At 31.3% G+C, this 14,826-nt stretch overlaps 2 protein-coding genes across 2 annotated transcripts; one reads left to right on the top strand and one right to left on the bottom strand.

Moving 5' to 3' along the window:
- Nucleotides 1-3,702: 3,702 nt before the first annotated feature.
- LOC124943661 (inactive leucine-rich repeat receptor-like serine/threonine-protein kinase At1g60630) lies at nt 3,703-6,392 on the bottom strand. Its single transcript, XM_047484138.1, has 2 exons — nt 5,585-6,392; nt 3,703-4,103 (listed from the first exon to the last, which is right to left on the bottom strand). The coding sequence occupies exons 1-2, from the start codon at nt 6,390-6,392 to the stop codon at nt 3,703-3,705; spliced, it is 1,209 nt and encodes a 402-aa protein (XP_047340094.1).
- Nucleotides 6,393-12,162: 5,770 nt separating this feature from the next.
- On the top strand, nt 12,163-12,876 carry LOC124943660. The gene is made up of 2 exons (XM_047484136.1): nt 12,163-12,167; nt 12,282-12,876. Exons 1-2 carry the CDS (start codon nt 12,163-12,165, stop codon nt 12,874-12,876), a joined length of 600 nt encoding a protein of 199 aa, XP_047340092.1.
- The last annotated feature ends 1,950 nt before the right edge of the window (nt 12,877-14,826 follow it).

Genomic DNA, 14,826 nt, shown 5'->3' with positions numbered 1-14,826 from the left:
TTTCTTCACAATCAATCCTATAAGATTGGGAGAAACGTTTAACAACAATATGGGGTTTGAAGTTTTTTGACACACCCATGTAACCTTTTATCTTTGGAAAACTTGCATGTGGACTAGATGTGGTGCTTTTCAGAAAAGCATCACAAATTTTCATGAATGGAGTTGGGTACTTATCAAAAACTACTATACATACACTATAATTTTCCGACAAACCTTTGTAAAAGACAATTAGATAAAAAGGCATTTTGCATTATCTAACTCGTTTCCTGAAACCATTTGGGATGTTAAGATTATCATCCAAAGAAGTTTCTCAATTTGGTGTTATATATGATAAAAATTATGTTGAACTAGGGCCGGTTAATTTGAATTCATGATCATGTGTTGAACATCTCCTTCATCATGTGTATACACAAAGCTCTTTTTCTACATTATGATGGTGGTTCACAAGGGATGAAGGGAGATATGGATTGTAGTCCAAGATGGATGGAAGGAGGTCTAAGAGTCTCAACTTTGGTAATAAAGAACATTTGTGAGTTGGAACAATAGCATTTGTTCTATGTTTTAAAGGGTGATCAGTAGCCAATATAAATAGTTTAACCAAATTCTTAAAAGTTACAAATGAAGATAATGATTTTCGAATATGGGACATCACAATAACAAATGTAGATTTTTTTTTTCTAATATGATCATAAAGTAAGGTTTGAGGATATAAGTTATATTAAAGAATAAGAACAATAATAATAATATAAAGCATTGTCTCAGGAATCAAACAATTCCTGACCCTGTAGAATGTCATATTGCAGATTACATTTTTGTTTTAGTATTTCATTGTTGAGGTCAATCTGATGCAAATAATGTTTGTTTAAAATAAAGATTAAACCTATTCTGAATCCTGCTGAAGTTCTATTGAATTTGAATATACCGACAATCATGGCTCGACCTGGCTAACCGTTGGCTGGAATTAGGTCGAACGAGCATTTTCAGTTTCTGGTATTTAAGACAGTTTTGAACTACCATTATGGGTTTTGATTGGAACTTCAATGAAACACTACTGTTCATAGTTAGAAATAAAGTCAAACATGATCTAACTTGTTAGGAAACATTGTGAAAAAAAAAAAACTTATGACAAATATTTGAAGCTTTTTTTTATTATTTTAACCGAAATTCTATTTGATTATTGAAATGTATGGATTATACAATTAAAAGAGTTAGACTTACAGTAAAGTCTTTATTTTTATTATTTTTTAATGAATTATATGACTATAAAGAAATTTGATGATATTTAACCATCAAAATAAATCGTTAATGATTATTTATAATGTTATTCTTACGACGATTTCAGAGATTAAATCTTAAAAATATGTTAATTCTTTTGAGGACCGTATTGTTATTCTAAAAACAATTTGAGTTAATTAATTGTTATTATTATTTTTTTTAAAATTTAATTTTAAACTCTAGTTTTGTATGTTATATTTGTATGTTTTATTATGTTTTTGATAAAAAAAAATGAATTGATTTGAATTTTTTAAATAAATCATAGTTCATTGTGTACAAATTATTCTTATTAAATCCCATAAATCATAACTATTTACTTTATTTTTCTATAATAGTTAATAATTTCAATACTAATGTTAATTTAATAAAATTGTCCAAATAACCTGTCTTTAAAAATTTACATCAAACAAATTTTTTAGCCATAAACTAATTTTCATTTACAAATAACACAAACAAGCAAAAGAGAAAGAAAATGAAAGTACAACAAATTTAGAATGAACATCGAAACCATTAGGATTTATCATACGATGATTACTTCAATTGCTCAATTTCTTCAATCCTTCTTACAACTTCATTCATCCCTAACCGCCTTTCGGGCACACCATCCAAACACCAAAATGCCACCTCCATCATTTCGAACATTTGACGACGCTCACGATCATCCTTAGCAAACACCATCATTTCACCGCCCAACAACAAATCTATCGACAAATTATTATTCGCAACCTTCCTTACCCATTCTAATAAATCGCCCTCAAGCTTACCCGTTATGACCTCTAATGCTAACATTCCAAAACAATAAACATCTGCTTTTTGCGTGAGTCTTTTTCCTTGCAAGAATTCCGGGGTTTTGCCTATGGCTAGCTTGGCACATGAAGTTCTTGGAAACAATAACGATAAGAAGCCATAATCGGTTAGCTTTACGTGGTAAGAGCTTTGGGCGATTTGGTTGCTGCTGCAACATCTTTGGATGATCACGTTTGATGATTTAAGGTTGCCATGAGGAACCTTAGTTGACGGTTGGTATTTGTGAAGGAATGCTATTGTTTTTGCTATTTGTTTGATTATGCACAATCTTGAACACCAATTTAAAGTCATTTTCCCCACGTCATTATTCCCTATCAAATAAATACTTGGTTATTATTTTTTCGTCTCAACTTCAAGTCATTCTAAATAGCAATAAAAAATATTTTATATAAACTACTTTAATGGATTATTTGTTATTCTAAATTATAGTAAGATTTTTCCTAACAGTTAAGTTATTATATTATTAAATTAGATGTTTGAAATATATAAATAATAAAAGTAAAAAATCCTTTTTCAAGATAAACCAATTTATACACAATTTAGTACTATTATGATAAGTATTTTTAATATAAATTTTAGGTATATTCAATTGAAGTTGGGGGAAAGCATGAAAAAATAACACGGAGAGATAAAACTCTAAAATGACATTTTCTTTTGACCCAAATTTTATTTTCTCTTATTAAAAAGATCGTGATGGATCCACAATTTTTATTCCAGAAGCATTTATTCGATTTAATCGAACCACAAATTCCCACATCCAAATGTGTAAAAATTCTAACCGCACTTAAAAGTTTTTGCTTGCATTGTATTATTTGGTCTAATCACCTAATTTTTTTAGGGTTTCAAAATACGGTTAACTATGGTTTTACCTATTTTTAAGAATTAAAAAATAAATAATAAATTAAATTAAAAAAATTAGAAGGTTATGTCACAATTTTAGGGTAAATAAATTTTTTTTTTCGTGTTATTCGTGACGAACTTGAGCAACCCTAACGTATATTCACCCAAGTATAATTTAGTAATGAGGTTTGAAAAACGAATAAAATGGATCTAATCCACCTAACTCATCTCTTATCCTACCAAATCAATCAACTATATATAGGCTAATAAACAAAAACTTTCATCAATCATTTAATTATGCATCTTTGTATACAAATCACCTAACCCCTTAACTATAAAATGTCAGAAAAAAAAAACTCATTTTCTTTTATAAAAATAGTAGAATGATTAGAAGAAAATGTAAATAAAAAAAAAAAAAAAAAAAAAACTCATTTTCTTTTATCAGACTAGTAGAATGATTAGAAGAAAAAGATAGTTTAGTACTTAAAAAAAAAGGTTTATTATTATAAGGCTGTCCAAAGTACAAGGCTGTCCGGGTTAAAACCCGGGTAGCCCAAAATATTTTGTATGTATTTGACAATAACAACGGTAATTTGACATCATTTTGTATGTAAACTTGATTTATTTTGTTTGTTTATTTGATATTATTATAAAACTAGCCCAAATAAATTTTTTGATAAAAAATTATTCTATGTAAATTTCAAATCTATATATATATTTTTTGTTATTGATATAAAATGTGATTAAACAAATAATAATAATAATAAGAGTTGAAGTTAACTAACCATGGAGTAGCTGAAAAAGGTTTCCAATATTAGGAACGAAGTCATATACGATGAGTTTATCCTTCTTCGAGTAATAAAAACAGATAATTTCCACGAGATTCTCATGGCGTAGGTTTCCGATCAGCCGGGTTTGCTGTACAAAGTCTCTCCTTTTCAATGATTCCACGTACTTCAACCTTTTTACGGCGACGGCAGGGCCGCCGGCTTCTATTAACGCTTTGTAAGTAGACCCCATTTCACCTTTTCCGATCACTTCGCCGGGAGCCTTCAATAAATCGTCCATGTTGAACTTCTTCACTCCTCTATTTTCATCTACAAATTCTAATTCCTCACCTTTCTTCTTCGATTCTTCTCTATTGTTATCATTTGACCATTGCATTTTTCTTCTAGCCTTCTCTGAAATCAATTAAAACTAGTTTAATGGATTTTGTATTGGTATTTTAAAATTATTAATTATTTTTAGTAATTTAATTAGTATTAATTAAAATATTTAATTAAATTATATTCTTATATATTTTATATAATTGATAAATATTTATTATTTTAATTTATAATATTATTATAGTTGTAATTTTTTTATTTAAAATATTATGTTATTATCGTTGGAAAATAATAAATAATATTATTGTTGAAGAAAAATAATTATTTTATTTTAAAAATATATTATTAAATAAAAAGTTTACATAATAAATAATTAAATAAAAATTAAAATAATTGAAAAATAAAATAATAAAAATATTTAAATTAATATATATATATATAATTATATTTCATATTTATTTAATAATATATATAATTATATTTAATATTATTAAATAAAAAGGTAAAATAATAAATAATTAAATTAAAATAATTTTAAAAAATTGAAAAACAAAATAATAAAAATATTTAAATTAATATATATAATTATATTTCATATTTATTTAATAATATATAAAGCACAATCAAACACTATTCACCTTATATATATTTTAAGGAATAATCTGAAGAGTAATTTTGAAATTTAATAAAATATCATTTACCTCTTTAAAAAAATTCATTTCATGTACTTGAGATAAGATGAAAATTTTTAATTTTTTTGAAGAGGTATGTGATATTATGGATGAATATTAATTTATTACAAATATTATTTATCTTTCTAGATGGACTATTTTACAATTTTTTGAGATACAAATAAATTTTTTGATAAGATTTATGTAAAGATTATAATTTAGTGATATATTACACTAACTAATATATTCATTAAGATGGTTTGAGACTACTACCTCTAGAGTGAAAATACAAATAAGATAAGAAAGAGTAATATACTCATAATCATGGTTTTAATAGGTTGAAATATAATTTCTTTTTTGAAAATAACAATGATTTTAAATAAAAAATAAATGTTTTTTTTGTTAGAAGCTTTTAGCTAACTTATTTAATATATAAGTTGGTCAGAAATGATATTTATACGAATATTTTTTTTTCATCGTATAAGAAAAAAATAATAAAATATATTTTTAAATAGGACTGTTTTGTCTTCCCATATGAGGGGAATAGAGATCGCAAGAATTCTATATAGTTTTTAAATTTAAAATGATTTTTAATTAAAATAAATATATAAATAATTTAATAAATTACATCAACTTAATCATTAATATTTTCATTTAAATATATAAATAAAAATATGAAACATAGATATAAATATTAGTGACAAAATAAATATAGAGTTAAAATGAAATTTCATATTTTATTATTCTAAAATATTTGATACAAAACAGATAAGTATGGTCTTATTTAATTCAAATAATTACATCTTTTATATTTTTAAATGATAATGAATTAAAATTTAAAATTAATTTTTATAAAATTTAAATAATTAAAAGAATTAGACTTACCTTGTCTTGCTTTCTTCTTACGGATATTTCTACAATAGCAACATATCATTACAACCATGAACGAACTGGTAAGAACTGCAATCAAAGCAACAATCCATGGATGTCGAACAATAACATTCCTTCTTTCTCTCTTCCTTTCTCCTTCAATAGAAGGAGGATAACCAGAACACGCCTCAACTAACGGCGGTCCGCATAACCCAGCGTTATCTCGAAAAGAATTCGCAGAAAATCTTCCTAAAACCGAATTCACAGGGATCGATCCACTAAGCCGATTACGCGACACATTGAAAACCCTAAGACTCTGTTGATCGAAAGGAGGAAGTGAACCCGATAGTGAATTCTCTTGTAGATCTAGACGAAACAGTTTGGGAAATCCTACGTATTCGTAAGGAATAGGACCGAAGAAGCGATTGGAAGATAAGGAAATCGATTCGAGACGGTATAAGCCTTTCAAGTCAGGGAGTCGTCCAGAGATTGAATTCCCAGCGAGACTGAGTCGAGTCAGGAAAGATAAACTTCTCAGTGCTGAGATATTACTGGGGAGAGAACCAGATAGATTGAGGTTATCGAGGATGATTGAAGTTACGTGCCAATCGTAGCAATCAATACCGATCCATCTGGTTTGATTCTTGTAACATGGAGGTCCTGTCCAGTTTGCATGTAGAATTTTGGAGTTAAGTGAGTCTCTGAGTTGAATCAGCGCGTCTCTTTCGTCGGGGATGTAGTGATTACCGGCATCTATGGCGAAGGAGATAGAGGATTGGAATGAAATCAGTAGAATAGATAGAAAGATGAGATGATTTTGCATGATTGTGGAGATTTAGCATGCAAAAGTGTTTGATGAAATGTTATTATTAAGTAAGTGTGTGAAAAGTCTGGTGAAATGGTCAAATCAACCATAGCTAACTCGATCATCATCATCAGCAATGGGAGCTGTTGAACTGTATGTAACAAACGTGAAGGTGTTGTTGAGTGTTAAATTCTCACCAACTGTATCAAAACAGTTGCAATTATTGCCTTTGTTTCATCATCTTCTTCATCATCATCGTCATATGAGTTCATTTGCAACTCACTTCTAAGAAGACAATGGTACGTAAACTCTTTTCAATAATATATTCTATGAGTGATGGTGGATAGATAGGTTCAGGTTTAACCTATCCAGACCTAATTTCTGGGTTTATAAACTATTAATATTCATATTAGGCTGACAATTGAATTATAAATATATTATTAAGTATAATTTTGTTGGTTATAGGATGGACATGGTTTTGAGGTCAAACTTCTCAAAACTTATTTATTTTTATTATTTTTTTCTACATTTTTTATTATATTATTAAATAAATTCTAAATTTAATTAGAGAAAAGATGATAGGAAAGGAATTTGGGGAGGACATTGGGTCCAAACAAAATAATTTCTTTTTTTTTTTTCAGCACGATCTCTCATCTTCTTTTCACTCTCAAATTTCCTCCACATATCACTCTTTTATTTAATTATTCATATTTTTATATATATTTAAATTATTATTATATAATATAATAAAATAAATGGTAGCATTCGATACTCCTTTTCATAAATGCTTTTACTTTGACTTGCATCATGATCTAATAATATCTTCTGTTCCGATTACCCATGTGCCCTTTTCTGCACCATTCAAAACTAAACTATAATTATTTATTATTAAAATTCTGTCGTGTTAAAAAGAAATTCGAAATAAAGACTAATCTGTTTGTAACCCATATTTCCGCTGCTATGTACCTTCATCTCCCACTTTTTCCCTATTTCCAAAGTTTTGAAAATCGTTCCGGTCATGACCTGATTTTTTGGGCGAACTTCGGTCCAACTCGTTCAACCGGTTACACCACTGGTTGGACCGAATTTTAAATTTTAAAAAAAATAATTTAAATATATTGGTACATAAATAATATATATATATATTAAGACATTTTTCAAATTTAATACATTTTCATAAACATTAATTTAGAAAGAAATCCATAAACGCATAAATTAAAAGAGATATTAATTTAATAATTTATAATTATATTAAAATAAAATAAAATATATATCTTTATTTCTATAAATTTAATTTAATAAGTAATAAAAAAACTGAAGTACAATTCATCTCTCATCTCTATAAAAAGTACAAAGAGAGAAAGAGGCAGAAGACAGACTATAAAGAGTACAAAGAGAGAGAAAAAGACAGTAGAGATGAAGATGATTTTGGAAAAACCTTTCTAACCGGTAATTTCCGGTTCGGATTTTCGGTCGAACCGTCCGGTCGGACCGAATTTTGACCGGTTCGAAAGGTAGACGTATTAAAGTAAAAAATTGAATAGCCTCCTCTACCGTTTCGCGGTCAGACCGGTTGGATCGGCGGTCCGACCACGTATTTTAAAACCTTGTCTATTTTTAGTTTTCTCTTTCACTTTCACTTTTTTTTTCTCTTTCTTCCATCTCCAACCACTTTGCATTCACTTTTTTTTTTCTCTTTCTTCCATCTCCATCGCATTTCATCTTGTCGTCTTTATCCACTTCGATTAAAACGAATTTCACACTATGAAGAAATAAAATAATAAGTTATTTTATTTTTAAATATTATTTAACAAAGTTGTTATGATTTGAGTAAATTTGTTAGAGACTTAATTAACTGTCAAATATTTGTTAAGGCAATTAATTAACTGTATTAGTTATTTTGGTATTGATTAGTTAGATTAATTAACTTTAATTCCAACATTATAACGAATATAAGTCTAAGGACTTATTTAGACTATAGATAATAGTTTAATACTCATTTTGTAATTGAGACAATATAAATAATGACTGAATAATGAGAAATCCCTTTATCAGGTTATTTTCACTTTCTCAATTTCTCCATTCTTGTCATCTCATTCACTCTCAATCTCCAGCTACAAATTTTATCAAATCGATCTCCGATCGATTTGTTCAAGGTATCAGAGCAAATCTAGGCGAAAAAGAAGACGATCTACCAATTCTATCAAAGTAAAACATGGATTCTGGATCTTCAGATAACAATGTAAGTTCTGAACCTCAACTTCCTGAAATTCCAGCAGAAATGTATACTACTCTTAGGCCGATGGTTTTAGAGTCAAATAGAGTTTCAATTCCAACTCATACACCGACTATGACTCAAATCCCTAACCCTAACACCCAAAATCCAATCCAGAACCCTAACCAAACAATTACAAAAAGGAAATACAACAATGATCCTCTTTTTATACATCCAACCGATCATCCAGGCCTAAATATTACCTCAACCATTCTTACTGGAAGAGAAACTTATTTCGGATGGAGTCTAAGTATTAGGTTAGCTCTTCAAGCGGAAATTAAGATATGTTTTGTTGGCTTTGACTATTGGATCTTTCTAATAACAACTATGAAGATATGAAACCCTGGAAAATAGATATTTGCTAAAGAGGAAAAAATCTTAAGAATCTTAAGTGTTGTATATTCAACCTTTACAAACAACCCTTATATATGAGTAATTAGCCTAGAACCCTAAATTACTTATACATACAGGCCCAAGCCCATTAATAATTAAATAAACCCTAATGGTATAAAAGACAATAAAGGCCACAACTTTCAATTTTCTGACAATCAATGCTTGATTTGGTTCGATATTCTTCACGCCGAGAAGCTCTCGCATCTCTGTAAATTTGACTCTTGCTAGTACCTTAGTGAGAATGTCTGCACGCTACACTCCAGTGCTTACGAACTCTACAACGATCTGTCGATTCTCGACGCATTCACGGATAAAATGGAACCGTCGATGTGTTTGCTACGTCCATGAAACATTGGGTTCTTCATTAATGTTATTGCGGACTTGTTGTCAATATAGAGGGTTACCGACCTCGGCTCGCATCCGAGCACCTCGCTCAACAAGTTTCTTAGCCAAAGTCCTTGGCACGACGCTGTAGTAGCTGTCATAAACTCCGCCTCACATGAAGATAAAGCAACAATTCGTTGTTTCTGAGATTGACAGGTGATTAGATTCCTGTTGAGATAAAACACCATCCCTCTAGTACTTTTTTTGTCGTTTGTGTCACTAGTTAGGTCGCTGTCAGTAAAACCAATGAGTTCGTCCACTTCTCGTCCTCTTCTTAACTGAATCCCATAACTCGTCATTCCCTTCACGTAACGAAAAATGTGTTTGACTGCATATTGGTTTAGAGTGGTAGGCTTCTCCATGTATCGACTCACTATGTCAACTGCATAAGAGATATCGGGTCGAGTGTGCGTCAAGTACCTGAGAAACTCGATGATACGCTTATACTCCTTCAGATCCACTAAGCTTCCTTCCACATCCTTTTCGAGCTGCAACTTCGCTTTTATAGGATACTTGCTCGAGTTACAATCCTCCATTGCAAACTGTTTCAACACCTTCTTTGCATAAGCTTCCTGCTTCACCTCAATATTATCTTTCTTCTGGTCCACCTCGATACCAAGGATTAACCTGACTATGTAATGTTTCTCCACCGGTGCAAAGTTCTCTTTAAAATCATTGCCTTACTTCTACACATAGCCTTTTGCTACCAATATCGCTTTGTGCTAGAGGATGTTGCCTTCGTTGTCTCTTTTCAACTTGAAAACCCACTTTAACTCGATGGTCTAGTGATCGGGTGGTAAGTTGGTGAGCTCTCATGTCGTATTCTTCCTGATAGACTCAAGCTCTTTGTTCATGGCCTCATTCCACGACTCTTCGACTACCGCCTCGTGATATGTTGTTGGCTCATCGGTGGTGAGAAACAACAATTCATCAGGATCCATCTCTACTAGTGGTGCCTCCACATAAACATCTCGTAGGATTCCAAACTCCACTGGATTTTGTATGAGCTTGTTGTTGTTGTTGCACCACTCCCACTTCTTTTTTCTCCTCGAATATGGCATCTTTGCTCACATAGATTTCCCCGTAAGATGAATTAGGAAACTTGTGTGCCTTGTTTCCGTCTTCGAACTTCACATTTCCGGTAATTTTCTCGTCGAGCTCATTGAGCTTCTCTCGATGGCCCGTCATATGGTTGCTTGCTCCATTGTCAAGGTACCACACATTGGTGTGATTACACTCATCGCCACTTACGAGGAGTTTCTCTATGACTTTCTCTTCATTGAACAACACCACATCTGGTTCCTCCTTGGATGGTTCTTGCATGAACTCTTCAAGGTTTGTCTTCTCGTCTCCCTCATCAAACATTAATACTAACTCCTCGTCATAGAAGTTAGTGAGGTTTGCATCATCGTCTTTGGACAAAGCTTTCGTCTCTACCTCAGCAAACATTAATGATGGCTCCTTATCATAGAAGCTAGTGAGGTTTGCCTCACTGCCAGACCTATTGTTAGGTCACTTAGACGCGTAGTGCCCATACTTTTGACAAGCGTAACACTTCACTATGCTCTTGTCTTTGCGAGACTTGGTATCTTCTTGTCGAGGTGAGCTTTCTGCACAACCTCACCCTTGACCTTGCCCTTTGCCACGACCTCGGTTATCACCACCGTTGCCACTGCGACTCGACGTTCCAAAAGAAAAATAAGCTTCTCCATTTTTCTTCATTCGTGACATCCATTCATCATGCGTGAGCAATAGGTGCTCCTCCTCTTAGTCTTCATAGCCGCGAAGTCTCTCCTCGTGGACTTTGAGACGGCCGACGATCTCCTCGACGGTCATATTCTTGAGGTCACCAAATTGCTCGATCACTGTAATGATCTGCATGTATGTTTGTGGTAAGGTTCTAAGGCACTTCTTGACGACCAAGATCTCCTCCACCTTCTCTCCCAACGAGGGGATACTAGTAACGATGGATGTCAATTTCATGGCGAAATCATCCACCGATTCCCCATTCTTCATACGAATCGCCTCAAATTGTGTCTTCAAGGTTTGCACTTTTGCATCCTTGACTCTCACCACTCCAACATGCATTGTCTTTAGCGTCTCCCATGCTAGCTTGGAGGAATCCTTCTCATCCACCATGAGAAGGACATCCTCATGGAGTTCTTCATAGATGGCGGCGAAAGACATTCTATCCATTCGTTCGTCGACATCTTCAAGCATCACGGCTTCCCACACTCCTTGTGCTTGTAAGTTTACCCGCATCTTCAATGCCCAAACCAAGTAGTTACTCTTCGTGAGTAACGGATAGAGGAGCATCACATTCCCTTTTCTTCCAATCTCCATTGCCGCCGCATCTCCGGTTGATGTTGTCGATGACATGTTCTTTAATTTAGCTCTGATACCAAATGTTGGCTTTGACTATTGGATCTTTCTAAGAACAACTATGAAGATATAAAACTCTAGAAAATAAATATTTGCTAAAGAGGAAAAAATCTTAAGAATCTTAAGTGTTGTATATTCAACCTTTACAAACAACCCTTATATATGAGTAATTAGCCTAGAACCCTAAATTACTTATACATACAGGTCCAAACCCATTAATAATTAAATAAACCCTAATGGTATAAAAGACAATAAAGGCCTACAACTTTTAATTTTCTGACAATCAATGCTTAAACTCACATGTTTTATTGATGGTTCATATCCAGAACCAAAAGATCAAGAAGATGCAAACAAATGGGGTATTGTTGATGCCTTAGTTAGGGCCTGAATTATGAATACGATAGAGGCAAGAATTGGAAAAATATTTCAATCCTAGAAACCAGTCGTGATCTGTGGCTTGAGATCAAGTCCAGATATGAAGGCAACAATGGTCCGAGGAGGTACAACCTTCAAAAGGATATTAACTTCGTCCAACAAGGTGACCTTGACTTAAAAGAATACTATTCAAAGGTGAGATTTCTGTGGGATGAGATGATGGGGTTAAAACCTCTAAGAAGATGCAGATATAAAAGAATTCGAGTTAATTGTGATGGATGCTTTCTTGAAGCAGAAATGCTTCAAGATGATGAAGAACTTAAGCTTTTTCAAATTTTGATGGGGCTTGATGATAAATACGAGTATATCATAGATCAAATACTCATGCAAGATCAATGGCCAGACGTTTATAAATCACTTACAATGCTTCAAAATGTCGAAAAGAGGACCGGACAAAAGAGGTTTCAAGAATATGCAATGGTGATAAAAGAAGAAGGCGAAAGAGTTTATCATCCTCCAAACAAGAATAAGAGTGCAAGCTGCACACACTGTGGAGGCAAAGGTCACATGAATGATGATTGCTTTAAGTTGATTAGATATTCAAAATGGTGGAAACAACCAAAATATAATGTGATCAAGAAAAAACTATCAACTTCCATTCATGCCACTACTGAATACAAGATGTATAAATAGTTCTTGAAGAACATGAGAGATGTCAAGAACAAGGCAAATGGATCTTTTTTATCTGCAGGTAAGTTTCCTAACTATATTCTTAATTCATTTGAATATGATTTCAGCATTAATGAACAAACAAACATACCAAATATGTGGCTTATTGATTCAAGAGCATCTTGTCATATATACAATAATAGAAATTCATTTTCATATATAAGACAACTTAATGAACCTAGAATTATGTACTTAGATGATGGATCAAGTAGGAACATAACTGAAATAAGAATTGTTAAACTTCTTGATTGTTTGAAACTAAAAGATGTATTATATGCACCATCTTTTAGATATTTTTTAATTGCAGTTTCAAAACTTACAAAGATAACAAAATAAACTTTATTTTCTCAAAATCTGATTGTTATTTGCAGGACTTTGAGACAAGGTTCAAAGTAAATCTGGGAAAGAGAATGGGGAATTTGTACTTCATTGAAGACAGTCCAATTTTTAATAAAAATCATTAATCTGCAGTTCATTTTTCTTTAAATGTTGTTTCTGATTCATTTCTTTTACACAAACGATTAGGACATCCTGTTTTAAATGTTCTAAAATGTGTATTTCCTGTTGTTATGAATAAAACTTTTAATTTTTCAACATGTCATGTTGCTAAAATGCAAAGAGTTCCTTTTGTTCAAAGCGTTTCTAAAACATCAAAGATTTTTGGACTTATTCATATTGACATTTGGGGTCCATATCGAGAGGAATCAATCCTTAACACACCTTTCATGCTTACTATTGTTGATGATTACTCTCGACGTACTTGAATTTTTTTATGACAAGTAAGGTGTTTGTGTTTGAAAACTTCATAATTTTTTTATGTTAGTTAAAAATCAATATGACACAACTGTTAAAATAATTAGATCATACAATGGAACTGATTTTTTAAATGAAAAATGTTCTGAAATGTTTAATTTTTTAGGAATTATTCATCAAACAACTTGTGTTTACTCACCTCAACAAAATGATGTTGTGGAGAGAAAACACAATGATTTACTTCAAGTTGCAAGGTCATTAATGATTGATTCTAATTTAGATTCTAAATTTTGGCCTTATTCATTATTGACTACAACTCATCTAATAAATAGAATTCCCACTAACATTTTAAATGGAAAAACTCCAATTGAAATATTATCGAAAAAGAAACCAGATTATAACTATTTTAAAGTTTTTGGTTGTTTGTTTTATTCTGCAAATGTTTATCCAAACAGATCAAAGTTTTCAAAAAGAGTTAATAAATGTGTTTTTATTGGATATCCTTTAAACAAAAAAGGATATACAGTTTATGATATTGAAACAGGAAATGTTAACATTTCAAGAGATGTTATTTTTCATGAAGATATTTTTCCATTTTTTGATAAAATTATCAAAAACAAAGAAATTCTATAAGGAAACAAATATTCTGATTTTCCATATTTCTTTGAAATAGAATTAGATAATTTAGATTATGATAATGATTTTGAAAATGTTCAAACTGAAATTTCAGAACATCAAAATTTGAATTCTAATTCTCAGCCTAAATTGAATACAAGTGAAGGGATAACTTCTGCTTCTCAAGATGAACATGAAGTTAATCATTCACCTGTTCAAGATGAAATGTCGCAAAAAAGTTCAAGATTTATAAAACAACCTGTTTGGATGAAGGATTATGTTGTAAGTCAAGTTGAGACAAATGTAAATAAAAAACAAAGTTATTTACCACCATCATTTCCATTTGTAACAACTTGCAACAATGAAGAATATATTGAATTCTTAGGCAACATTGATCAGTTCGTTTAAACAACTTCATACAAACAGAAAATTTTAAATCCAGATTGGATTAAAGTTATGAATGATGAACTTACTGCTCTTTATAAAAATAATACTTGGGTTATAACGGAACTTCCTAAAGGAAAGAAAACAATAGGTTGTAGATGG

This window comes from Impatiens glandulifera, chromosome 6, assembly GCF_907164915.1.
Source record: "Impatiens glandulifera chromosome 6, dImpGla2.1, whole genome shotgun sequence".
NCBI lineage: Eukaryota > Viridiplantae > Streptophyta > Magnoliopsida > Ericales > Balsaminaceae > Impatiens > Impatiens glandulifera.
The sequence above is the reverse complement of the archived record's forward strand: the minus strand, read 5'-3'. Positions and strand labels throughout refer to the sequence as shown.